The following is a 27,926-nucleotide window of genomic DNA, read 5'->3' as shown; positions in this document are numbered from 1 at the left end:
GTAGGAGGAGATGATGGAGATGAGGCTGTTCCACAGGTGGATGCTTACGAACTTCTGGAAGCTGTTGAAATTCTCTCCAAACTTCCTAAAGATTTCTATGACAAAATAGTAAGTGGTGGTACAGTTAACCCTTAGTCCTTCTGTAATCTTTCTTTAAGCCGTAGTCACTAAATTCATCTGCCCAGTTTTCTTACATAGTTGGCTGTCCTGTTCTATGTGTAGTCAAGCTATCTATAAGACAATTTAATTTCACAGTTCTCTAATTCTCAGATGACTTCCAAGTTCAAGGACATATTAGCATCTGGTGGGAATTCTTGCATTGTATTATTAAATATACTGGTATTAAATATACTGACAATAGGAAGAATGCTTCATTTTTCTTGGCTTTGTATATGAGGATGCCTCTCCACCTTGTACACACAGGTACTGGAGAATGACGAAGGTGTACCTTTCCTGATAATGCATATATACAGACATAAAGCAGGCTATGTGTTCATAACATTGCATGCATGCTTGATAGTGGTGGTAAAAGTCTTCAACAGGTACAGAGAAAGTATGCTATAGATTGTAGTAAGCATGTATCTGACTTCTGCTCTGCCTGAAAATATTCTAGTTTACCGTACACAGGGTTTACCAAAATGCTTTAAGACTAAAGCATATATATGGATGGTTTGCATTGCAGGAGGCCAAAAAATGGCAGGAGAGGAAAGAAGCTTTGGAAGCTGTGGAAGTGCTGGTTAAAAATCCCAAACTGGAAGCTGGAGACTATGCAGACTTGGTGAAAGCTCTTAAGAAGGTAAGAATCTCTATATCGCTCAAATTGACCTTTCATATCTAATGGAACGCCTCACTATTAGTATTTTAAAGAGATGTTTTGGTTATTTATGGGTAAACATGGAGCATGATTATGATTTTACTCACCATCTTGCGGGACTGATGAGAGAGATCTTCCTTGCCTGCGTGGAAATAGATTATTTAATAAGTATTTCTATCTTTTATGCAAGTCTTTTGTAAACCGCCCAGAGAGCTTCAGGTACGGGGCGGTATATAAATTTAATAAATAAATAAATAATAAATATACATGCATAGAGCAAGAGCGAGAGAGTTCATTATAATCCAGATATGAACAACTCAGCATTCATGCAGTCTAAAATTTAAATTTGTGGAAATGCTATTTATATAGGTGGTATGACATGAGATTGGATGAAGAGGTGGGAAAACAGAGTCAGGTTCTCTTACTTTGGGATTCACTGGTTGGCGAAATTGTTTGGTCCTAAACCATCTTTTCAAGGCCTTCTGTAGATATTCCATTTATATACTCATATTATTGGATTGTAACATTCCTTTTCCCTTATAGGTTGTTGGAAAGGATACCAATGTGATGTTGGTTGCTTTGGCTGCCAAATGCCTTGCTGGTCTAGCTGCTGGTCTCAGGAAGAAATTTGGACAGTATGCAGGTCATGTAAGTAATAACGTGCTTACTGGGCATCTTGCAGACCATTGCATAAAAGAAAACAACTATCTAAGGTATAGACTCCTAGAGGTTGGCACTGTGCTGTTTCCAGTTTCAACTGCTTGCGTCTGAAAACCTCCTCCTTAAGCTTCTGATGAAGTGAGATGCAGTATTGGGCTCATTATGCTGAAACTGAAAGGGATTCTGGGGTTGGGATGCTTGATTCTCTGGAAACGTGGGAAAAGAAGATCTTCTGGAGGGCTTTGTTCCCCTTCAGTCTGTTACTTTGCTTCATTCTTGTTTAAGTAAACAAAAGGAAAAAAATCCCTTGTTTCATTAAAGAATAAGAGACAATCTCTATTATTTGGCCCTGTTTTAAAGAGCATCTCTCTCTTGCAATGTTCCCTGATGTAGTAAAAAGTTCAGTATGATTAAGTAACTTCCTGTCCTGTATATGTGACAGATGTGAGTTTCCTTGTTATGCTATGGGAAAGTGCAGTGGACAGAGAGACATCGAACATTCCAATACTAACACCTTGGTGACATTTTATAGGTTGTTCCAACTATCTTGGAGAAGTTCAAGGAGAAAAAGCCTCAGGTAGTGCAAGCCTTGCAAGAAGCTATTGATGCAATCTTCCTTACAGTAAGTCCAGGGCTATCAGTATTCTAACCATGATTAGCAGACTCTTGTTTAGCTAAAGCTAACCTTTATTTCATCTGTTTCAGACCACATTACAAAACCTCAGTGAGGATATATTAGCTGTGATGGATAACAAAAACCCAACGATCAAGCAACAGACATCCCTCTTCATTGCAAGAAGCTTTTGTCACTGCACTCCTACTACCCTTTCCAAGAACCTGCTGAAACCCTTCTGTGCTGCTCTCCTCAAGGTAAAAAGAAAAAAAAGATGTCTAGTTCTTCAGTCGAGTCTGCACTTGAAATAATGTTGCAAAACCTTTGTAGAGCTGGAATTACTACAGAATAACTGCATTGAGCAAGGGGTTGGATTCAATGGCCCGATAGGGCCCTTCCAACTCTACTATATGTTTCTAGTAATTCTTGTGCTAGAATGCAACAAAATAATGAAATGCTGTATAGAAGAATTCTCTTTCAGACAGGTAAGAGAGCAGGCAGCTTTCCCTAACTCTGGGAGGAAAAGGAAATGAGGTGGTAGAGGAAGAGCCCAAGTGGCCTGGCTGGAAACTTTGACTGCCTTTTGGTATTGGTTTAGCCTGATAGTGACTCAGAGATGGCTTTTCAGAGCCAAGCCTGATTCTAGAACACAGACTGTCCCTTGGAGATGAGAAAATAGCAATGTAATTTCAAACAGTTTGTTTCTCCACTTCCCCTCAAAAGCATTGGCTGCCCACAATATGTGCTATCTTACTCCCGTTATCTGCAGTCACAATAAACGTTGATCGAGTACCTTCAATCTCCTTCAGTGGTGAAGATTATCCAGGAATGAGTTACCCCCTTCTACTTGCTCTTTAGAGAGGACTGTGCATATGATTTGTCCCCTTTAGTGGCAGTGCATTTCAGTTCTAGCCCCGCCTGCTTCAGCATAATAGAAGTTTCACAAAATTCAAGCTCTGAGCCATTTTGGGGGCCATGCTAGCAGCTGGGTCCAGCGATAGTTTGCATGGTAGTTTATCTTGACACTTGAGAAATCTTGACTTTTTTAAAGCCTTAATTCCCTTAGCATTTAGGTGTTCAGAACCCCACCTCTTAAAACCCAACCATTTGGTGTTAACATGTTTGTACTGCAATTCTTATTGGTTAAATGACTTGTGTTGTATCTTTCCCTCACTGTGGTATGTTTACAAGGAATCAAGCGCTTCGAGCAAATTGTAAGAATCAAAATCATTTAAAAGGATGTATATCCATTCCCATCCGGTGCAAGGAGTGCTAAAAAGCTTTTGAACTTAATCTGAACTAGAAACCTAGCTGGCTGATCATTCAGGTTTTGTGTTTGCCAACAGCATATTAATGATTCAGCTCCTGAAGTTAGAGATGCTGCATTTGAAGCTCTGGGTACTGCCCTGAAGGTGGCAGGTGAGAAAGTTGTGAACACTTTCCTAACAGATGTGGACAAACTGAAACTTGACCGGGTAAGTTCCTTTGTAACACACTCTTTAAATACAGCCTAAGAACATAAGAAGAGCCATACTGGATCAGACCAAGGGTCCATCTAGTTCAGCATTCTGTTCACAAAGTGGCCAACCAGCTGTTCATGGGAAATCCACAAGTAGGATATAAATGCAGCAGCACCCTCCTGCCCATATCCCCCAGCAGCTGGTATATATAGGCATAATCCTTTTGATACTAGAGGTAGCATACAGCCATCAGGACTCATAAGTATTGATAGTCTTCTCCTCCAGTAATTTGTCCAATCCCCTTTTAAAGCTGTCTAGAATAATGGGCACTCTCCGAGTTGTCCAGCGGCTTGCATGACGCAGTGAGTAGTGGTGGTGGACGGCAAAGATTTGAGGAGCCCAGTCTGTTGGACTCCACCCCTGGTCATAGCATCCCTAGCAGGACACAAAGATATTTTTCATCCCACACCACAGTTATCAGCACAGGGACCTTGAATGCTCCACGCTCCCAAGCACAAACACCTATAGCTGCCACATAAAGCAAAAACATCCCCATCTGCCTAGCCAATGGCCAAGGAGCACGAAAACCTCTTCCTTGATTCTTTAAGCAGTTAGAGAAGAGCAGCTACTCCTGCACCCTGCAGCAGTGCAAGGAGAAGCTACATGCACTCAGGAAGCGTGGCAAGGGTGGAGGGTGGTTAGGCAGGGGGGTTAGTGTGCATGTGGTGGGAGCACTCAGCATGATCAGTGCTAACTACCACGCACCATGATTAGCCTAACCACCCTTCCCCAAGTTACGTGTAAACAGGGAGCTTCGGCTATGGGGCAGTATGTAATTGTTAATAATGATAATAGATAATAGATGTGATGTTATTTAATAATAATAAATAATAATAATGTGACAATATTTAAAACAAATAGCATGTTCTAAGCCGTCCAGTGGCAATAGAATTAGATGACTTATAATAGCCTTGTATCTTTGCCGTAATAAAACCTCTAGAGTCTGTAATGTATTTTATGAGGATCTAGTTATTAAAGGTCATTGATTTGTTTTAATGTTTATGGTCTCCTAATTCTGTCTGCTAGATTAAAGAGTGTGCTGAAAAAGTGGAGCTGGCTGTTGGTGGCCGGATTGGTGGAGGAGCCGACAGAAAAGAGAGCAAACCTGTGGCTGGGAAGGGTCCAGTTCTTTCAGGGGCTGCAGGGGATAAAGATACAAAAGATAACTTGGCCAAAGCTGGTCCACTGAAAAAGGCACCTGCTACTAAGGTATGAAACACCTGTGTAAAATAGAAGTAGTCCTGCATTTTCACAGTTTTTTCAGAGGTAACTAAATGGAGTTTTGCTTTTATTTAAGAGTTAAAAGTTGTGGCAGAAGACTACAAAAATGATCCCAGTACTCAGGATTGCCACATTTGCTTTCTATTTATTAAGATTTTGATCCCACATTTTCAGTTAGATTATGAAACATTCAAAGTGGCTAACATAAATATTTTTGAGACAGATTGTAAGTCAACTAAAATGCACACTCACAGAAACATACACATAGAGCAAATAAAAATACAATCAAGAGGAATCCAGGTAGAGCAGACTCCAGGCACCAGCCAGAAAAAAGCTTTCCAGAACAACAGAGTTATTGGGTGATATTGGAAAATCAACGAGACTGGGGCCTTAACAGAAAGAGCCCTTTCACAAGTTCCCATCAACTGCACCTCAGGTGGTGCAAAACAGCCTCCCCAGCTGACTTCAGTGGATAGGCTGAGTAGTATTGAAAGAGACTGCACATTACCTATCCTTGTCCTAAAGTTTTAAGTTTTAAAGGTAGTAACCAGCACTTTAAGTTGCCATCAGCAGCAGACTGGCAATCAGTGAAGTTAGATAATAGAGGAGCCAATGCTCTAAAATATAAAAGGCTCCAATAGAACTACTGCCACTGTATTTTGTATCAGCTGAAGTTTACAAATGCTTTTGAAAGTAACACTTCACAGCAATCCAATCCAATCAATTACTAAGGAATGTGTGATCATGGCCATCTTCTGCATATCTTAAGCTGAAGTACAGTTTTATGCCAAAACCTGTGTAACAAACCACCCCCTACAGTGCATCATATTTTTTTCCAAATCCTAACACTCCTCTGGTTCAATATATTTTAGAAAGTTATATAATGGAATCCAGTATTTCTGTTTAATGCGGATGTTATAAAAACGTGCTAATCATCAGCTGTGCAGATGCCGGTCTTTTGGGTGAAGGCGGTCTTGAAAACTAGAATGATCTGGATCCAGAGCAATGCCAGCAGTAGGGTGTGGGTGGAAGATAACTTCCCTGCTCCTTCCTGCCCCTGGCAGCCCCCTGAAAATACTCTCTAAAGCAGCGGTTCTCAACCTGTGGGTCGGGACCCCTTTGGGGGTCGAATGACCCTTTCACAGGGGTCGCCTAAGACCATCGGAAAACACATTTCCGATGGTCTTAGGAAACTGTATTGACTGAACTATGTCATGTATCATCTTTTGTATTATTAAAGCTATTGTTATGTGTTATTTTCATTAGCAAACCATCCCATGACAATGGATCGTGTAGAGAAGAACGAAAATAATTTTATGGTTGGGGGTCACCACAACATGAGGAACTGTATTAAAGGGTTGCGGCATTAGGAAGGTTGAGAACCACTGCTCTAAAGGGACAGAAGACCCTGGTGAATGGTGTGGGCTGTGACCTTTGGGTGGGGGTCACTGGAAATCAGGTGGAAGGTGCCTTGGAGCTCCCCACTTTTTTATGTCGGCATTTCTCTGGATCCAACTGATCGCTTTACTCCCATTTCTCTCATTTTCTTATCCAGAAATTGTTTCTTTTTAAAAAAACGTGTTAAGTGAACTTTAGTTGACTTGAGAAGCTTATCCTCTTCTCACATAGGCCGGTGGCCCATCCAAGAAGGGCAAGCAAGCTACAACTGGTGGGGCAGGAAGTGCTGGAACAAAAGGCAAGAAAGGAGCTGATGTGAAGGAGATATTTGAGCCAGAGCTCTCGGTATGTGTTTCATTTTCTATGGAAAAGCAGAGCTAAATCCTGTATTTTGAAATTCACTTGTTTGTTTAGCTCCTATCCAAAACTGATGATGGTCAATTATTTGAGATACAATTATGTTTGAAACAGCTGGTGCTGTGGTGAAGAACCATTTCACTGTGCTCTGGGTGGTATTTGCATAGAATGAAAAAAAACACACATCAAAAATTTCTTTCAACGAGATTTTACCGCTTTGCTGCCTTAAGTTGCCTTTAAAGAACAACTGAACACCAGTGTGACAACAGGTGTATGAGTGCGCTGGAGAACGAGTGGGGAGAGAATGTGCACTGGTCAGGGAAGGCTACAATGGGAGTTATGTGCTGAGCTACAAAGTGGAATTGTTCAGGTTCAGCAGAAATGGTCTAACTGTTTGTGTGGATGTAGTGAATGTTTACCTTTTGACAGAGGTGAGATACTAGAGAACTTGTGAACACAAGTTTCGTGTATTTTAAGAAGTTAAGTTTTGCAGTTTGTGTATTTGCCTACTGTGGATGTGAAATTATTTGGTTGTTCTTGGCCATAATAAAAGAGAAAGTGTGAGACGTTTTATAGCAGTTCTGCAAAGCATAAATCTAAAGGAATTGGAATCCAGTATTTCTGTTTAAACCTGTTTAAACCTAAAGGAATTGGAATCCAGTATTTCTTAACTCAAAATAATGCCATGAATGCTCTATACTATAGTGTTAAACAGTGACACTTCTCACATGCGCACACAAGGTATGGTTGTCCTTTTAATTCAGATGGCTTCTTTATGTATTTCTCATGATACGGTACAGAATGCTTAAATAGCACGATCAAAATATATTTGGAATATAAGAATAAACTGCCAAAAGATGAACTCTTTCCCCCCCTTTCTGATAATAGATAGAGATGTGTGAGGAGAAAGCTTCAGCTGTCCTCCCAGCTGCTTGCATACAGCAGCTAGATAGTGGCAACTGGAAGGAAAGGCTTGCTTGCATGGAAGAATTTCAAAAGGTAATTATACGAGCATTGTCTTTTGGAATTTAGTCTGAAACAAAAGTGGTCTCTTATAGCTATAAATTTTGAAGCTACTACAAATGACTCCTGCAGTCCACAGAAACCCTTAGCTTTGTATTGTGCTTCAGGGCCTTCCATACTATTCTGTTACTACCAAATTCAGAGTTTATTATTTATTTATTTCTATACTGCCCAATAGCTGAAGTGCTTGTTATGGGAAACTGAAATATTCTTCAATCATCCTATAATTTTCATTTTCCTTCCCAATCACATCCTGTTAGCTAGTCTTGTGATATCTCTAATGAAGAGACACGTTTCCCTGCCTCCCTCCACCTTTGACTGGTTCAGTTCGAAAGCTGTTAAAGTTAGTAACATGCAAATATTTCTCTTACTGTTCAGACTGGGCATTCCAGTCCAGGCAGTGCTCATGTAGGTTTCAGGGCAGGGATGAGAAACCTCTGCCCCACAAGTCTAGTACGGCCTGCAGAGCTTCCCCACCCAGCTTGTGAACCTCCTTGGATTTCTCCAGGGGGTGCGGCTTGGCCTCCAAGCCCGTCCATTTGGAGAAATTCTCCCTTGAGGAAATCCCACTGTTACTTCCACTCTTAAGATCAGTGATAACAGTGGGAATGTGGGTTAGGGCAACTGTGTCGTGTGCTCCCACCACATAATCGTGGAACCACACTCCACAGCATGATTACCCTAACCACCCACATTTCTGGTTAAGCCTGCAGTCCTCCGACTTTCCACACCTCGATTCCCAGCAGCCCCCTTGGTGCAGATATCCGTGGGTGGCTATCATGGAGCCAGTGTGACAGCTGCCACCACCCCTTTGGTCTGGGGCACTCGTGGGGCAGAGCTGCTCTGCTGCTGCCATTTGTGGTTACCGCCAATCCTTTCTGCATCCACCACCCCAGTCCTGGTCCAAAAGCGCCTCTGAGCTGCAGGGGATCCTGTACTTGTGGCCCAAACACATAGCGTGGGATCCACTGTAGTCATTCCAGACACTGTCCTGGGCTCCCTAGCCTCACCTCTCACACACCAGCACAGAGTGTTGACGCAATCTGGTCAGCCACTCACCATCCCTCCCCCCCAAGTGCCTCCTCAAGGGCAATGAGGGAAGCATAGCATTTGGCGCCAACCAGCTCATACCTCCACCCCCATGCCACCCAGCACTGACCACGTCAGAGGGAAGCAGGGTCTGTCTTCAGTTGGAAGCCCAAACCACTACCCCCCCCCAACCTTGGGCATTGCACTGGTAGGTGCAGGCCTGTGATGTGGCCCATCCCCTCTCCAGGCACCAGGGCAGAAGGCTGCCACTGTTCATCTGGCGAGTGGGGTCCCGCAGCCCGAGCTAGAATGGTCGATGTGGAATTGGGCCCTGGACTAATACCTCACCTCAAGTAGGGTCTACGCTATGTGTGTGTCAGCAAATCACTTTGACCTTTCCTTAACATAATACCAATGGCAACGGTGACAAAGGGCGGTAGCTTTAACTCAAACTTTGATTAGAGTTCAAAAATCAAAAGCAGCTTCTTTGTTTGGAAAACTTTCTAGGCAATATCCAATGGTGCCCATGTACCAGTGGGACCATCCATCAGCACAACAGGAAGCTAGCCATTCCAAAATTAACTAGAAATGAGCTAAATTGCTTGTTTCTAGAGTGCCATAAAAGGGAGCTCTACTGACCCTCTCACATTCCAAAAACTAGCGTTTTGGCTCATTTCTGGGGTTGCTTTAGGGAGTACTAGTTTCGTGTTGCACCAGGAGTTGGTCCCAGCACACTGGCAGTATTGGATACTGCCCTCTAGTATAGCTTTTTAACTGAAAGCTGTATTTAGCCATACAATTACTCTGTCCTTCTAAAATGAAAATTAAAAAATTAATTTCTTGGTAGAGAACATAGGCTCTGCAGATGCTCAATAGGGACTGGGCTATAAGCTGAAAATGTGTTTGAGTGCATACTGGGCTGTAGAGTGCAATTCAGCTGCATTTGCGATCCTGCGGATTGCTTTGCATTTTCTGGAGTTAATAGTCTTCTCTTAAACTTAAAGGCTGTTGAGCTGATGAATAGAACTGAAATGCCTTGCCAGGCTCTAGTAAGGATGTTGGCAAAGAAACCTGGATGGAAGGAGACCAACTTTCAGGTAAAGCAACAGTTTGTTGTATTGTTGATAGCATAAACCCTAGAAAAAGCTGTAGTATTAATACTGTAATTCTTTTAAATCATTACCTATGTCTAAAAAATTACCTTGCAGGTAGCTAAAAATTCCAAACAGGGAGTTTTGACTGCCTTTGGGTCTATGATTTGTGAAGGTTTTTTGCAAAGACCATGACTTCTCATTACTGCTTCCAGCATGGAATCATACTTGCATTTCAAATCTTCTTCGAATATTTTTCTTTGCTTCTCAAATACAAAACCGTTTTTGGACAACAGGCCAATCAATCATGCTTAAGTAAAACATAGTTGCCTCACTTGTGAATGGGGTGGAACCTTTCCCTGCACTCCCCAAGCCTGTAGAATGAAAATGATATTTGGTAAACCATTATTATTATTATTATTATTATTATTATTATTATTTATTTATTTATTTATTTATTTATATAGCACCATCAGTGTACATGGTGCTGTACAGAGTAAAACACTCAAACATGCATACAAAGAAAAATGCTGAGAACTCTTTGAATAGTTATACTGAATCAATGTAGTCCATCTCGGACCTGGGAGTACATGTCAACAGCTGTGAGGCAAAGGCAGAAGCAGACTCATCAGCTACATTCGATGAGATTAAGCACTTTACTTTGCACTCTATTTTAGTAGGAGAAAGTAGCAGGCCATAAGCTTGTTGCTAAGATGGCTGCACTTCTCTTTTGCAGGTGATGCAGATAAAACTTCATATAGTTGCCTTGGTTGCTCAGAAGGGAACCTTCTCCAAAACATCTGCGCAAATTGTGTTGGATGGTCTCGTGGATAAGATTGGAGATGTAAAATGTGGAAACAATGCAAAAGAAGCACTAACGGCAATAGCGGAGGCCTGCCAGCTTCCTTGGACTGCTGAACAGGTTTGTGAAATTCTTCAGTAGGATAAAAGCAATCCTTGTGTATGTGCAAACGTCCATATTGGTCATCTATGTACTCAATCCCTTATTCTTATGGCTGGATGAGTTCTAGATGCTGTTTAAAAAAACAGTAATTTAATAACATGTAATCTCCCTTTGCAATGTTTCATTAATTTTCTGTGTTTAATTTTGCACTGTTCTCCTTTTAAGATGGTTAAATTATTGGGAATAAGCGTCCGCATTTGCAACAAGGCTAATGTATAGTGCAATCCAGCCTAGTTGCTGCTCTGCTGCAAACCTCAGTATACACCTCTCTGTTTAGTTTCACAGCATCTGTTTAGATGGTTGCAGGTTCTTGATGATTAGTAGTTGTAGAAAGGGGTAAAATCTTCCATTTTCATTCTAGGTTATGTCCATGGCCTTTTCTCAGAAGAATCCAAAGAACCAGTCAGAAACTTTGAATTGGCTTTCAAATGCGATTAAAGAATTTGGGTTTGCAGGGTAAGTCTTGAAAAATTGGAATAAATGGCTGTAATACAGTATGAACCATGCAGCTCATACATAGGTGTTCATCACTTATTGAATGCAATATCAAGTGATGATTTATGCAAAAGATCCATCACAGATCAAGCACCACAGATGGTTTTTGTATCACTTGGCATCACCTCAAACAGTACTTTTCAACTGAGAGTTTGCACATTCAGCTTTGTGTCATCAAATGACATATGTAGCTGTGTGAACCAGCCGTATTAAAGCCTTTGTAAGCCTGTTTATCATTTTAGGCCCTCTGATGCACTAGATTCCTATAACTCAAATAAAACTTTACATTGGTTAATGAAAATAATCTATGATTTATTGATAGACCAAACCAAAAGGATTAAAGATGGGCAATAGTAGTAAAAAGTTTGTTTGAAAAGCAAGTAGTTATTGACAGTAAAGTATAAGCTAGATGTATGTATGGAATAGGAAAAGGGATATTTTACTTTGCCCTCTGTTACAGTTATGTTTTGTTCTCATTCACTGATTTGTTACATTGCTTCATGCAACACTGATGTTATCCTTCAGCATTAATCTCTAGCTTTCAGCTTGAAAAAGCTAATTGCTTGCCCTGTGGCAGTGGAAATCAGTGTGGATGAGAGAGAGCAGAAGTACAATTTGCATGCCTTGTTTGGAGTGCTGGTATCTAGTTGACTAAACGCTGAACACACAGGACCTGTTTGCCTGGCGTTTTCCCTATTCCCACAACAATTCCTGTAAAATGTGTGGGAGATGAGATCAGCAAGGAAATTTCAAGCCCGCAGTTCCAAGAAGGTACTTGAGCAGAAAACTAGACTGTTCTAGAGAAGGACTGGGATGAACTTGCAAAAGGTCATTCACATAGGAGTAGATGCAAGGTCCAGCTTAGCTTTTTCCCCATTGTATAATTTTCTATGGCTTTGGAATTTTGTTTGAAAATTCCTCCATACAAAATAGTTATGTTAGCCTCTCCCTCCCTGCAGTCTGAAGTGGCATGGCCCAGATGAGAAGTGGTCCTTAGAGTTAAATGAGTGCTGTAAGCATGTATTCAGATTGTCTTAACTAAAATGAGTGCCCTCCCCATCTTCTAAAAGGGTAATTTTATTAGATTGAATACCTTCACTTTGTATTTAAATTCCATAGTAATTCCTTCTTAGAAATTGTTCCAGAGTAAACAAGTATGGTGTTATGCTGCTTTTAGCTAATCTGTGTGTTTTCTCTCTCAGATTGAATGTAAAGGCTTTTATCAGCAATGTTAAGACTGCTCTTGCAGCTACAAATCCTGTGAGTAAACTTCTCTTCGAGCTAAAATCTGAATGTTGTCTGAATAGTTGAGATTAAGCCTTTCTCTTTTCTGTCTGACAGGCTGTGAGAACATCTGCCATTACCTTATTGGGTGTCATGTATCTGTATGTGGGGCCTCCTTTGCGGATGTTTTTTGAGGATGAAAAGCCTGCTCTCCTTTCCCAAATAGATGCGGAGTTTGAAAAAGTAAGCTTCTTCAAAGTGCTGGAAATATTCTTCTTCAAGTGATCACTTGCATTAATTTAGGAGCATTAAAGGCTTAATAATTTCACTAATATTAATAGTACAGTGAAGTAGAGCAATTTGCTGAGGGAGTGTTTTGGAAGAGCACATTTGAAAATGAGTCCAAGTGTTCAGGATACAAGTGTTCTTAAATGCTGTTTGCTAATGCGAACAGTATTAAGTCATCATAGTTCGGTGCTAACACTTGCTTTTCATTTGATTGGTAAAAGGAATTATTTGGATAATATTATCATTTGGATAATACATTGAGCAAGCAATGATTTCAGATGTGTAAGCACAGGGTGCCTTGTTATTTTATGCCTTAGCTTGTGACATACTTCCTCCATTCTTGCATTATGACCATAAGGTATTAACCATAATACCATAAGGTATTAACATTTAAAGCCCTAAACGGCTTGGGGCCAGGTTATCTGAAGGAACGCCTCCTCCCATATGTACCTGCCCGGACCCTAAGGTCATCCTCGGGTCCTTCTCCGCGAGCCCCTGCCAAAGGAAGTGAGGCAGGTGGCTACCAGGAGGAGGGCCTTCTCTGCTGTGGCACCCCGGCTGTGGAGTGAGCTCCCTAAGGAGGTTCGCTTGGCACCTACATTATATGCTTTTAGACGCCAGGTGAAGACCTTTTTATTCTCCCAACATTTTAACAATCTATAAATTTTAAATAACATGGTTTTAAATTTGTAATTTTGCATTGCTGCTGTTTTTATCTGGTTGAGCTTTTATATTGTATTTTATATTATGGTTTTATACTGTTGTTTTATACTTTGAATGGTTTTAATTTTTGTGAACCGCCCAGAGAGCTCCGGCTATTGGGCGGTATAGAAATGTAATAAATAAATAAATAAATAAATAAGTAGTGTGACTCTCAATTAATGTACAGCGAGATGCAAGTACATGAACCAAAATGCTGAACTACCTAACTAGAATTGAGACTCATCTCCCAAATTGCGCGTACTCATCTGTCATATGTATATATTTCAGATGCAAGGGCAAACACCACCTGCTCCAACTCGAGGCAATTCCAGGCACACTGTTGGCAGTGGGGATGATGGTGAGGAAGGAGAAGAACAGGAGGATTTAGGAAATGATGTTGTGGATCTCTTGCCAAGAGCCGATATCAGGTTTGTTTGAGTTTGGCATATTGGAAGACATTTTTTTCCTTCTATCACTAAGACCTGCAAACTTGTAATTATGTCTGAGAATTTCTGTTCTCTATAGTCACTATTAATCTATCAGGTACTTGTAGTTTCTTCTTTCCTGTGTAAAGGAAACAGAGTGTGAGATGTAACTCCTTTTTTTTTTTAGTGATAAGATTACATCTGAATTGGTGTCTAAGATTGGTGATAAAAACTGGAAAATCCGAAAGGAGGGTCTAGATGAAGTAACAAGCATCATTAACGAAGCCAAATTCATACAGCCAAACTTAGGAGAACTTTCACCTGCATTGAAGAGTCGTCTCAATGATTCCAATAAAATCCTGGTATGCTATTTAAATCCTAGAATTAGGATTAAATTTGTCGCCATCAGTTACCCGTCCCCAAATACCAGCTTCATTTAAAACTTGTAATCAGAATTGAAGTGACTTTATTATAGAGTATAACATTTTAATGCTATTTAATCCATTTTGTACGACAAGGAGCTTTAGATTTCTACAATGGCCAATGTGTCTGTTGATGTAGCAGTACTTTCCACACCAAAAGGAGGAAATGGTACAGTTGTAGATACTATGTGTACCTTGAAGAAGCTACTCCATTGCCATCAAAGCCAAGGAAATGCATTCTACCAGAGAAAGCACAACAAGGGGACAATTAGGCTTTGTTAATCTCTTTGTGGCATATGATCCAAATCACAGCTGGGCAGATTTCGTAACACCCTATAAATGGTGCTTCTGTTTGTCCTGAAAGCCCATTAAAGATGATCAGGGTCCTGTGATTAAAACAAATGGAAGTTTATGTTGAAGCACTAGTTTGACTAAAACTGGCCATAAACGGCATGTAGTTTTTCCTGAGTACACAGCAATGTGATGTACACTTGAAAGGAAAACTGTTGGAGTTATCATAGAATTGTAGAATAGTAGAGTTGGAAGGGGGCTATAAGGCCATCGAGTCCAACCCCCTGCTCAGTGCAGGCATCCAGCTTAAAGCATCCCTGACAGATGGTTGTCCAGCTGCCTCTTGAATGCCTCTAGTGTGGGAGAGCCCACGACCTCCCTAGGTAACTGGTTCCATGAGTCTTTGTAGAATCACGCTCTTGGAATACTGTTAAATAGTGATTAATACTACTACTTGATTTTAGAGGGGTTCTCTGTTTTATTGTATATATTTTATCGCTTTTGTGTTAAATTTGTAAAAATTACTGTGTTTTATTCTTTTTTGATTTTATTGTTAATCATCTCAAGCACTCATTGAGTGGAACAGCGATTTCAAACACAAATTAAATCATTAAATGAAGGTTCAGTTGAGAATCCCTGGACCTTGTTCCATGTGTGACATGGATTGAGACACAGGAAATTAAACCTACATATGTATTCACATAGATACCAGTTAGAGTGTACTGCTTTGCAAGCAGAAAATGTAGGTGGAATTTCTGTAGCCATGATAAGCAGACTGTTTAAGTCATGTAAAGTGAGCATAAGTAACATTGTTGTGCTTCCTTTTCCATTCAGGTGCAACAAACACTGACCATTCTCCAGCAATTGGCCACTGCTATGGGCCCAAATATCAAGCAGCATGTGAAAAACTTGGGCATTCCCATCATTACAATCCTTGGAGACAGTAAGGTAGATTCGCCTACTTCTTAGTACAGCCTTTAGGAATGTAGTCTTATTTTGTGCATGTTATCCATTGCATATGATATGTGCATACGATAAAAAGACATTTTAAGCTCCAGTGATACTGCTTTTTGAAAGCTCCTCAGTAGACAAATTGAATGTGAAGGGATGCTGCTGCTGCTGCTACTTCTTCTTCTTCTCCTCCTCCTCCTCATCTCTATACTGCCCCATAGCTCTCTGGGCAGTTTAAATAAGATTAAAACAATTAAAAACAATATACAAAAATTTAAACCACAAAAACGTGCAACATTCACAGAAACATACATCTAAAGATGTATAAACAACTTTATAACCAACTATAAAAATAGATCCAGGATCAATGAAGCTCATCACATATTGCTAAATGTTGGCACCAGGTGGGCCTTGATAGGGACATCATTCCATAATTGGGGAGCCACTACAGAGAAGGCCCTCTCCCTTGCTGCTGTCTTCCGGGCCGCGTAAGGCTTTATAGGTTAGGACAACCACCTTGAATTGGGCTTGGAAACGTAAAGGCAGGCAATGCAAGCAGGCAAGGGTTGGTCTTATATGTTCAAACCTTCTGGTCCCTGTTATTAATCTGGCCACTGCATTTTGCACAAGCTGCAGCTTCTGAACCATCTTCAAAGGCAGCCCCATGTAGATGCATTGTGCACTTGGGTCGTAATGGGGGTTGAGGGATTTGTGCCATGAGGATATGCGTCTTCTCAGCCCAACTCCCCTCCCCCTCTTTCCTTTTAAACTGCCCTCTAACATTCCTCCCTCCTACACTTCTTTAAACTGTATCTCTGAGAATCATAGAATAGTAGAGTTGGAAGCCATCGAGTCCAACCCCCCTGCTTATTGCAGGAATCTACCTTAAAAAACATTGAGTGTATAATTTATCTCTAGTTCCAGACTTGCAAATGATACTTACATAGACTTTTCTGTATGATTATCATTTTTAGATTGGGTTCTGAGGGTACAAAGAAACATTCTGTGTTCTATGGCATGCCCCATGGTTCATCATCCAGCAAGTGATAAGTGCATGGAAGGCAGCTTCCTTGTGGGTAGATCTCCTTAGTTGGATCAGGGTGAGCAAGCGTGAAATCAGTTGCGCAAGAGGAAGAGAAAAAGGAAGAAATAATCTTCTTTCCCTTGCCTCTCTTTCTTCTCCAAAGTTACTTTGTGCCCTCCCCCCAAAAAAATCTAATACAGGTAGGACTGCTTTATACAAGCCATGATTCCCCCACCCCCACCCCACAGGTCTACAGTTGTGGATATATATTAAGAAGGCATTTTTCCATGTCTTTTTTAGTTTCACCGGGGAGGTGTGTACTACGATACAAATAAATTACTTCTTGGTGAACAGTTTATGCCAAAGTAGTATTGTGTGATTAGATTTGATTCTTTCCTGTAGTCTACTTTCATCCTTCATAAACGTTTTGCAAATTAACTGTGGGATTAGGTGGTGAAAGGCACAATGCTTTGCATTGTTACTTGATTTATTGTGCTGCATTAAATTGGTGCTGGAGATTCCAGCAAAGATTATCCTATTGTTCTGATGGTAAACTTTCACACTGAGTGCTCTTTGGTAGTGAAACATGCCCTTCTAAAGAGACCCAAGAACTTTTCCCAAATTGATTATCTTATTATCATGTGTAATTTTTTCTTTTGTTACAGAGCAATGTACGAACAGCTTCCCTAGCAACTGTGAATGCCTGGACAGAGCAGACAGGCATGAAAGAGTGGTTGGAAGGGGAAGACCTATCTGAAGAGCTCAAGAAAGAGAACCCATTCCTCAGGCAAGAGGTAAGGATGTACCCCAAAAATGAGATTTGTTTTTATCCCTTACAAAATGGACCTGTGTAAGGCCAATCCATTTTATGTTTAATTGTCGAGATAAGTATTTATAATGCAGTGAAGTGAGACCATTCTTTGTGCCGTACTCTTGGAAGATGCACTCCTTCAGTGTCCCAAGAGCAGCAAGTGTCAGATAGGAGTATTCTGAAGTAAAGAATATTCCTAATGAGCAAAGGAGTGAATTTCTAGAATGTAGACTAGTGCAAGCAACTATTGATCTCAGTTTCTGTATATTCTTAATCTCACTCCTTGTGATTCCTATGTCTGTATCTTCCTCATTCGTCCTTACTGGCATGGCTTGTGGGTATACTCCACTTGGATTGTGTGGTGCAAGTGCTGTAACACTGTGCTTCCATACGATGCCCAATATGGGTCGATGATCATTGGCTTGCATGCCATAGCCTTTTGCTACTTAGGAGATTGCTGCAGTGGCTGCATGAGCCCATCCTTGCTCAGTTTCTGTTTGTGGTGGCAGTTAAGCAATACTGGCTTCCCAGCATCCTGGTGCCCTTCCTTTAGTCTTTAGCAGTTCTCCTTGCTTCTTGGAGTATGCAGGCCCTTGCTTCTTGGAGTATGCAGCTTGGAGTATGCAGGCCCATGTCTTCTGATGTGTGAAGTAGGGTATTCCTATGGCTCTAAGAACACACCTAAATAAGTTACTTCAGCCTTTCACAACCTGGTGTCCTCCAGATGTTTTGGTCTTCAACTCCCACCAGCCTCAGCCAACATGCACAATGGTCAAGAATTCTGGGAGTTGGAGTCCAAAACATCTGGAGAGTACTAAGTTGGGGAAGCTCCAGTGGCTACATTTGAGAAATGTTTTGTAGGGCATGGAAAGAGAATGCTGAGAATTTTGTGAAAAACTTGGGATATTAGAAAATACCTGTGCTCCCAGATGAATGTTTTTTGTAATGTTGGCAGTCCTAGATATTCACATATCAATATATACTATAAATAGATGTGGTAAGCTTTCTCCATATGCTGCCCTAGAATCACTTTTAGTGTGTGTGCACCCATCTCTGTACAATTTAGTCCCTGCTTAGTATATCCAAAGTCTTATCACTTTCAGCAGTTACAAGGGATCTCTGCTTTGTTTCAGCTTTTAGGTTGGCTGGCTGAAAAGTTGCCCACACTCCGTACTGTCCCATCAGATCTGGTTTTATGTGTGCCACACCTGTACGCTTGCCTGGAGGATCGAAATGGTGATGTCCGAAAAAAGGCACAAGATGCCCTGCCGTTCTTTATGATGCATCTAGGGTTTGAGAAGATGTCCAAAGCCACTGGCAAGCTAAAGGTATGAGCATATGTGCAAGTACATTTCTGATATGTGAGTGAGTTTCTGATAAATTAAACCAGTTATGGAATGGTTTTAATGATTGCACAAATCTGATTATTAACATGGAAGTATTAACAACTTCTGCATATTGGATGACATAGATTTACAATCTAGCTACTACTCAGAATATAATCGCCATCTTCTTTCCCTTATGTTGACATCCAGAGGAATATTTGTTTGAGGAAACTTGTCCATGTAGTGACTTGCAAAGTAAAAGAAATGTAGCATTTAGCCATTTTGCTTATTACATGCATTTTGACATGGGTGCCTTCAAGCTCTTACTTTTATTCTCTAGCCAGCTTCCAAAGACCAAGTACTGGCCATGCTTGAAAAAGCCAAAGCCAATATGCCTGCCAAACCTGCTCCACCTGCTAAGACATCTTCCAGAGCAGTAGGAGCAGCTGCAGCCAAATCTCAAACTGCATCAGGTAAACTTTCGTCATCCCATTGTCTTGCTCTTTTTGAGAGAACCCCAATTTTTAGATGGATTGAGATTCCATTGTGAACAAATATATCTATAAACCAGCTAAGAGTGAAGACAGAACTTAGGGGATTGTAAATAGTAGGATTTAACTAAAGCACCACGGGTTACTAGAGTAGTTAACTGGCTGTAGAAGAGAACTCTGGAATCAAGATAATCTTATGGTCATGGTTTCCTGTTGGGCAAAGATTCAGCCATTTTTAGAGCTATCTGAACTGCTTCTATGCTTGTTTCAGATCCGATAAAGTAGAAAGGGCTTTTGTTTTTCTCACATATGTAACAGGGCTGTGTAGCTCTCACTTTAAATCTATAACCTCCACTCAGGAGTTGTCATGTTGCGCAAACCAGGCAAGTATGGGTTATGCAAGGGTTAAACAATTCTCACATTCTTAAAACAGATTCCATGAGGGTTGTTTAACCCTCACTTGAACCGTGCTTGCCAAGTCCACACGACACAGCAACCCCAAGTGGGGGTTGCATATACAACCTGGTGCCCACAGGCGCTGCAGCTTGTGGAGGCATGTTGTCTGAACTCAGTCACTGCTCCTCCCTATACTATCTGAATAAAAAACTGGGAGATCTGCCTCAGGATTCTACCCAGAATAAATCCAGTTTGCAAGAGGAGTGAAAAATCTGTATATGTATGACATCTGCTGACTTTTGTAACGGTCAGATATCAAGAGTGTGCTTCTTGCCAGTATACTTAGCCGAAGGAGCCAGCTTAATTCCCAGTATTATCTAATGCATTTTTCTTGTGTTCTGGATAAGAAACAGTAATGGTGGGGCAATTTGCTCTTAGATATATGATGGGTTGGATTCTTGCTGTAGTGTTTATGTAAAACTTTAGAACGTACTTTTTGCTGCTTCAGAGGGATCTAGAGAGATTAGATTGTAAGCCTATGCGGCAGGGCCTTGCTATTTACTGTTTTACTCTGTACAGCACCATGTACATTGATGGTGCTATATAAATAAATAATAATAATAATAATAATAATAATAATAATAATAATAATAAAGGGACTGTATTGTCTTGTAGTGACAGTTTCCTTAGAAACTAAATCTGTGGCTAGTGACAAAGAACTGCTTTAGGGATTTTGCTTTCATTTTTAATGTTTTACTTCGTTTTTATTTGTCTATGTTATGTTCTGAATATTTTGTAAACCACCTTGTTTGGTGCCATAAAGTTGGTATAGAAATACAGTAACTAAATAAACTCCTTGATATACCTTATCTTTTTTATTTGAACAGAAGACCTCTTTTTTCCATATTAAAAATTACTTTGAAAAGTCACCTTGGTTTCAAAAACAATTTGCATGTGGGGTATCTCGTTGAGAAACACAAAGCTAAAGCTCATGAGAGAGTGGAGAACTTGTTACATGTTGGTTTTAATCCGAACCTTATTGTTTAGTTTAAACTGTGTTGCATCTCTTGTTCCTAAGGTTCTGGTGAAGATTTTTCATCCAGTACTATGGAGACTAAACCTGATGCTAAAAAGGCCAAAGCAGGAGGAACTGCCCCTAAAACCAAGGTAAATTATTTCAGCTCAAAGAAAATAGTGGATGGCATTGATTCTAGATAGTTGTAGTCGATAATAATATGTTGTGTAACAGTAGTATAATTTTGAAATGTCCCATCATACCCCCTAGGAAGTATTCTAGACATTAGTCGAGTGAATTCTATTAATGTTTGTGAATATAAATGCAACAAAAAGTCTCCAAATTCTGTAGCTTATATATCACCAGCTCATCAGGGCCTGTGAAATGGTTTCATAAAGACCGATGGTGTCCATGGTAATTAAATGACTCCCTTTCTGTAGTGTGGGGGCAGTTGAATACTATGGATATTTTGTAGGCTAGAGAGGAAGGTGCTGTATATTCGAAACAGCTTTTTAGTGGAAATGCATGCTTTTTATGATGAAAATCTGAAACCTCTTCAATTAAAAAAAACAAAGATGGGAGAGATGTAAGGTAGCTGAGCTAAGAGTTGCTTTGCCAAAGTCCTTGAAAAGGTCAATTTTTGTGAACCGCCCAGAGAGCTCCGGCTATTGGGCGGTATAGAAATGTAATAAATAAATAAGATGATGCCAATAGGGCTCACCATCTTGTGGCTAAACAGAATGATGATCTGACTTGGGATAAGGCAGGTTTATTTGTTTACATTAATTAATGCTCCCTCTTGTAATGCAGTTGAAGGGCGTCATTTGAGGGGGAGACAACTGGTGGAGTGAATACAGTTACAATACAGAGAAGGTGCTTGGTATTGAAAGAAACCTTGGTGATAAAAGAAGGAGATGGTGAGAGGGGAGGGGAGTCCTGAAGAACTTTTGGCTGCTATGATACTTTGCATCCACTTCAGGATCTTCTCTCTCCTTTCCATCAAGAAAATCCTTTCCCTAATTAAATGGCCACTACGTTTGTGCAGGTGATAAGTGCTCCTTTCAAAGTTCACTGATTGCTTTGGATTACTTATAGCTCTGTTGAAAAGATATTAGCTTGACTGGAACATAGTATAGATAGGTATAAATGGAAATGTTCCTTTTTCCTAAGGTGAGCTGCTATGGCAGGAGTGGGCAACCTGTTGCCTTCCATTTGTCATTGGACTCACAACTCCCATTATTTCTGACTGTTGGCCATGCTGGCTGGGGCTCATAGGAGTTGGAATCAGAGCAGCTACCTGGCACTCATAACTTTTAAATGGCAGTTGTGGTTGGTTAATTTCTGAATGATTACTACTGGAGCCCAAATCTATTCTACCTTTTCTTGGTATGCTCTCCTAACAGGCTGTAGTTCTTGACATGTTTTCGATGTTAGGCTAAACCATGGTTTGCATTAAGGGAATATGTTTTCATGAGCTCAAGCTCATGAGCTCCCCTCTAATGGTTGAATGTTCTGACTTTTTTTAACTAATCACCATTAAAACAAACCATAGTTCCTTGAGTTCAGATGTCATGGGGAACTGTGGTTTGTTCTAAAGAGAAAATTGAAAGCTTCTGTATGTGCTTAAGACGCATACAGGTTTGTTCCCATAATACTAAACCATAGTTTAGCATTATATCTGAATTGGATCTCTGTGTGAAGAGAATAGAGGGGTGGATGGTACTGAAGCCCTCACTCACTCTCTTCTTAAGAGGGTGCAGGGAAAATCCATTCAGCCTGGTAAGCAGACTGTTTCAAAAGACCTTAGTTCCTTGCAGTGCCTAAAGCTGAAGAAGCTTAGCTTTGAACCAAAGTGGGGGGAGAATTTGTTCACTCTGTCCTTTTGACACCCTTTATGCCTTCATGCAAATCTTGAAGTTGTAAAGCATGCTAAATAAGATTCCCCCCGCCCCCAGAGTACTTTAAGAAGTGGTAGAGGTTATTGGAAAGACTGTGAATTAATTACTATTCTTGAATTATGAAACCCAAGAAATCTGCCTGTCCATTCTAAAGCAGATGCTAACACTAGTTTGCTGTCAGGATTCTATGCCTCAAATAGACAAAGGATGCAAATTTTTCTCAGGACAGAAGCATCTAAGCTATTTTGTGAATATTATCTATTGTGGAGGAATATACATCAATTTTTTCAGGCTTGACATGCAAATGCCATTTAAAATGACAGTACTCTTATATGTTTAGTACTTCATAAATATGGAGTGCATATGCAGGTGTGGCAAATTTGCACATAGCAATGGATGCTCCATATTCTCCTTCCTGCTGATGTAGCATAATAGTTGGTCTGGGATTTCAGTGTTTAGTGGTATGATTTGGAGCCTGCTATTAACCACTGAGTGTTTTATGACTTGTTTCAGCATTCTGATGCTAATACAAGCCTTACCAAAGGCAATAGCAGTCTGACAAAGAACAGATCTATCAAACAGGTAATCATTGGATACCACTTGTAATGACTGGTGCGCTGACATTTTATACACTTACTACACTAAAAACTATTGTGCACTGTGGTAGGGTTTTCTCTTCACAGTACTAAGACTTACACTTGAAGGCATCAGTGCACATTCTAACACAACTTCTTTATGGGTGAGATTAGCCTTGCATGCTAAAGGGATAGATTTTATTCTAAGTAAAGCTTGCTTTGAGCACAATTCAGTACATGTCTACTCAGAAGTAAGTCCTGTTGCGTTCAATAGGACTTACTCCCAGGTAAGTGTGTATTGGATTGTAGCCTAAAACTAGGCCATTGGAGCTTCATTTTGGAGGAGTATACTCACCATTTTGCTTCTTTTAGGGCATACAGGGAAAGAAGGTACCAAGCAAGTCTAACCTGAAGGAAGATGATGACAGATCTGGTCCAGTTTTTATCTTAGTCCCAAATGGGAAAGAGCAGAGGATGAAAGATGAAAAAGGATTAAAGGTAAGAGAAATGAGCAATACCTGTTCTCCAGGACTATGCTGGAAAATCATTATTATTCTGAGCACACATTTGCTTTGATGTAGTACCCATTAGTCTCTGGGTTAGTTCCTGAGGATGTTTGGCAAAGCATTATAAGAGTGCATCTTTCATAGGCAATAACTTTTGTTTATGTAACACAGAAGCCATTTCAAGTTACATGTCCTTAATTTTAAGAATAATTACTGTAATGGTTTTAGGGATCTAAAGGGATGCTGATAATGTGGATGGGTCAGTCAATTCAATGGACAGTAGTATATTTGTGTAAGTGTACAGAATTCGTAAGTTCATCTCGTGCTTTGTCTTTTTCTGAATCTTAGATGTGACAAATAAATTCAGTTAGAATGAAAACACACACACACACACACACACACACACACACACACACACACAAAACAAAAAGCAGGCAAAACACATGCTACACACAAAAAGCCCTAAGCGTAACACACAGGCAGCCCATTTTTAAAAAGGAAAGGAAAAAAAGAGCCCAGCAAAACATACACCCAGTTCATAGGCCAAACAACCACTCCTGCTCTCCCCACTAAGCCCCCAAGACCATTTCCAGCCTCTCCCAGCTTAACTTTTTCTTTTTTCTGGGTGGCTGGGCACACTTCAAAACCAAGCACTGGTCTGCAGCCACGCACTGATTTTATTTTCTAAGAAAGCCTGTGAAGCCCAGAGGCATTCTTAGAAAATAAGTTTGCATTGTAGGCTGACACTTCGTTTTGCAGCATGCCGGTTTCTCAGTTCGTTTGTGTGTGGTTTTTAAATCAGAACAGGCAGGGAACCTAGCAGTTGTTAAGGGAGGTGTGCACAGGCACAGTGATGTCCATGAGTACCATGTTGAAGAACCCACAAGTAAATCATGGAGGGTGTATATATATTTAATTAAGCAGTCTCTTTCCTCATGGACATGCTACTACTAAACTAGAGAATGTTGTTTTTCCCCTTACCCGTAGGTTTTGAAATGGAATTTCACTACTCCTCGTGATGAGTATATTGAGCAACTGAAGACTCAGATGTCCAGCTGTGTTGCCAAGTGGTTACAAGACGAGATGTTTCATGCAGATTTTCAACACCACAACAAAGCTCTTAGCGTAATGGTTGAGGTGAGGAGAATGGATTTGTGGTGGGAAATAAAGGGAAATAGCAGCAACACTGGTGGTGGAAATGTAAAGGTTTCCCTGAGCGAAGCAAGTTTGGAATCACTCTTTTCAATTTAGAGCCCTACATAATATTCTCAGAAGAACAATGCAATTAGTATTGGCCTCCCAGTTTTCTCATTAAGGCACTGTGCAACAGGTGTATGAAATGTGGTTAATGATAAGAGCTGATGCAAGTAACTATTATGCATGCACAATGCAGCCATCTTCAGTACCTGTGATGACCAGGAAAACCACCTGGTAAACATTTGGTTAATCAGATTGCTTTGTTTTCTTGGAAATGCTGCCTCTTTTTGTCAAAACATAACACTGCAGTCTGCTTTCTCTCAAGCACTTGGAAAGTGAAAAGGATGGAGTTATCAGCTGTTTGGATCTGATCCTGAAGTGGCTCACTCTGAGGTTTTTTGACACCAACACAAGTGTCCTGATGAAGGTCCTGGAGTACCTCAAGCTGCTCTTCACCATGTTAAACCAAGAAGAGTATCATCTTACTGAAAATGAGGCCACCTCCTTCATCCCCTACCTTATCCTGAAGGTATCCAAATCTGGCAAAGCTGAATAGTTGCTTTACCATGACCCCAAGCTGTGGCTATAGAGGGAAAAAATGAGTCATGTCACTCACAAAATACATTGAAAAACAATGATGGAGCAGAGCTCTGTCTAGGCCCTCCAGTGGTCAGGACTGGAACTGGAAGACCATTACTCTTCCAGCCAGCAGGAACGAAGATTCTGATTTATATAAGCCTTGCCTTGACAGAGCAAATGAGAGGAGTAACTCACAGCAAGGTAGCAACTTCCACTAGGGGAGTGTGTTTCTTTTTTGTGCTCACAGGCTAAGAATGCTGATGGTTCCTTCCCTTATTTGTTACTGTCTAGTGGTACAGACACCTGGGATGCTCTCCTATTCTGCCTACTAGAAGACAGCTTGTTTTGAAGAATGACATGGCTGTGGGGCGGGCTAGGGGTCATCTCCCTCAGGCTAAAAATACTAATGGTTTCTTCTGGTTTCTGTAAATCTCCAAATATTTCCTCTTTTCCACCTTTTAGGTTGGGGAACCAAAAGATGTTATCCGCAGGGATGTACGTGCCATTCTGAACAGGATGTGCCTTGTCTACCCAGCCAGCAAGATGTTCACTCTTATCATGGAGGGAACAAAGTCAAAGAACTCAAAACAGAGGGCAGGTGAGAAGCTGTAGCAAAAGTTCCTCATCACTAATGTACTACAGATCAGGATATGCTTACAATACGTTTGCAAAAAAGCACGAAGTAGCACCTATAAGTGATTTTTGTGGACTGGCATGAAGTAGACTCCTTAGTTGGCAGATAAATACAGATGTTTGTAGAAAACAAAGTTTGTAGACAAAAGAAATTAAAAGCAAAATATACAGACTCTATTAATTACATTAAAGCTTAAATGTATGTCAAATGCTTAGTGTTAATGAGAACACTACCATCCTGGCATTGGTAAACTAATTGACATCTGTAATAGGATGGAAATCCATTATTATGATTTAAAGCACAGGTGATAAGAATTTGAACGTCTTGATATGGAGTTTAGAGAGGGTTTGTTAAGGAATGCTTCCTTGAAAACATTTGAGGAACTGATGATGGACATGTGTAGCAGCGAACATGCCTCAGCTTATGTCATGAGACTAAAGCTCTTGTTGTGGCAACACATTCACATGGTGCCTTTGGTAGTCATGTATAGCATTGCCTTTTATCCACACAGCTCTTGGGAAGGGTTATGAGACCAGAGTAGGTAGGCAATCTGTGTGACCTACTTACCTCCTTTTGTTTCTTGGTTGGGATGTAATAGTTGACTCTTTCAAGCAGACACTCTTTTATCTTTTCCCCTGAAAACAAACCTATTACAAATGAGCTTAATTTTACTATCCTTCACTATAAATTGAATTTTGGATAATCAAGTATTGGCAGGTCTCTTCTTCTGCAGATCTTTATGCACCTAATGGGCATAGCCTTCTGTTTTATTGGATGTCTGTTTTTGTTTTTTCCTCAGAGTGCTTGGAAGAGTTGGGGTGTCTAGTTGAATCATATGGCATGAATGTGTGTCAACCAACTCCAGGCAAAGCCTTAAAAGAAATGGCAACTCACATTGGGGACAGGGACAACACTGTCAGAAATGCTGCACTCAACACCATTGTAACTGTTTACAATGTGCATGGGGATCAGGTGTTCAAGCTGATTGGAAATGTGAGTAAATAGAAATGAGCAAGTATTATTTAAAATCCTTAATGATTCCTGGGTCACTTAGACGATAGGGTGGATGAACAACCACAGTAAAGCATGTTTTCTGACAGATGGAATGAATGCTGAGAACATGTTCTCTAGCTTTTGCATCTTGTTTTCTCCATTCAAAAAGGTTGAAATGACTCTTGTAAAGCTTAGTTACCTGCTGTAAGAGCTTTAAGGTAAGATATACTGCTATTTTTTTTTTTTTTTTTTGCATTTTGGCACTGCTTCTTTTGCCCTTGGCCCTGCTCACCACTGGAAAGTGACCCCTAAGAGCTTCTCCGAAATTGAATTCTGCCCTTGGGCTGCCAAAGGTTATCCAGCCATACAGGTGATTAGAAGGTATGCTACCTTGCGAGTTACAATAGAAATTGAAAGTTCACTTTCTGGCAACATGAGGGGAAAGTGGATGAGGCTTTGAAAAACTAACATTCACAGGTGTCTGGTGGAGGATTTGGACATAACTTCAGGAAATAGTAGCAGGCATGGTTGGTATCTCACTGTGATAAAAAGCATAATGGAGGTCCTGCACGGCTTGCCACCTTAGTGGACAAATTTAATCTGCATTCTGAATGTATATAGTTAATTGAGAAGTACTTGAAAACATTAGTAGATTGATTTTGAAGTTTACATGGATAGTTGAAAGGAACTGAAGCAGACGCAGTATGGGCCTTCCTCTCAGTTAGCTCGACTAATGCTAGCTATTTTTGGATAGAGCAGTGTGGAGTAATTTGTTTTGGATGTACAGGATACTGGAGAACTGAAACTGGAATATTAAGAATTTTCATGTCCCTCCAAAATGTTACACTTTTAAGAGGTTACTCTGTAGTTAAATTGGTTGCCACCCTCTATCATATAGGTGCCTGCAATAATGTTGGGAATTGAAGTAGTTGAGTCTCCACTATTCCATATGGAAGGCTTATGGCTTGAGCAAATAATTGGTTTATAATTTGTA

At 40.5% G+C, this 27,926-nt stretch overlaps 1 protein-coding gene across 3 annotated transcripts in view; it reads left to right on the top strand.

The window, feature by feature from the left end:
- CKAP5 (cytoskeleton associated protein 5) overlaps positions 1-27,926 on the top strand; it is a 78,143-nt gene that overhangs the window by 25,177 nt on the left and 25,040 nt on the right. For all 3 annotated transcript variants that reach the window (XM_063117489.1, XM_063117488.1, XM_063117490.1), the window contains exons 7-32: positions 5-108; positions 683-796; positions 1,358-1,462; positions 2,007-2,096; positions 2,180-2,344; positions 3,434-3,562; positions 4,634-4,816; positions 6,458-6,571; positions 7,472-7,582; positions 9,640-9,732; positions 10,463-10,648; positions 11,052-11,146; positions 12,388-12,445; positions 12,527-12,652; positions 13,688-13,827; positions 14,012-14,186; positions 15,372-15,485; positions 17,178-17,306; positions 18,457-18,651; positions 18,989-19,121; positions 20,614-20,702; positions 23,396-23,521; positions 24,517-24,666; positions 25,052-25,255; positions 25,768-25,903; positions 26,739-26,932. In XM_063117489.1, coding sequence (XP_062973559.1) covers positions 5-108; positions 683-796; positions 1,358-1,462; positions 2,007-2,096; positions 2,180-2,344; positions 3,434-3,562; positions 4,634-4,816; positions 6,458-6,571; positions 7,472-7,582; positions 9,640-9,732; positions 10,463-10,648; positions 11,052-11,146; positions 12,388-12,445; positions 12,527-12,652; positions 13,688-13,827; positions 14,012-14,186; positions 15,372-15,485; positions 17,178-17,306; positions 18,457-18,651; positions 18,989-19,121; positions 20,614-20,702; positions 23,396-23,521; positions 24,517-24,666; positions 25,052-25,255; positions 25,768-25,903; positions 26,739-26,932 — 3,458 coding nt within the window. The remainder of the gene's footprint in view (positions 1-4; positions 109-682; positions 797-1,357; positions 1,463-2,006; positions 2,097-2,179; positions 2,345-3,433; positions 3,563-4,633; positions 4,817-6,457; positions 6,572-7,471; positions 7,583-9,639; positions 9,733-10,462; positions 10,649-11,051; positions 11,147-12,387; positions 12,446-12,526; positions 12,653-13,687; positions 13,828-14,011; positions 14,187-15,371; positions 15,486-17,177; positions 17,307-18,456; positions 18,652-18,988; positions 19,122-20,613; positions 20,703-23,395; positions 23,522-24,516; positions 24,667-25,051; positions 25,256-25,767; positions 25,904-26,738; positions 26,933-27,926) is intronic.

Source organism: Elgaria multicarinata, chromosome 2 (genome assembly GCF_023053635.1).
Source record: "Elgaria multicarinata webbii isolate HBS135686 ecotype San Diego chromosome 2, rElgMul1.1.pri, whole genome shotgun sequence".
Lineage (NCBI taxonomy): Eukaryota > Metazoa > Chordata > Lepidosauria > Squamata > Anguidae > Elgaria > Elgaria multicarinata.
Note: the sequence above shows the minus strand (reverse complement) of the source record. Positions and strands in the feature narration are given on the sequence as shown.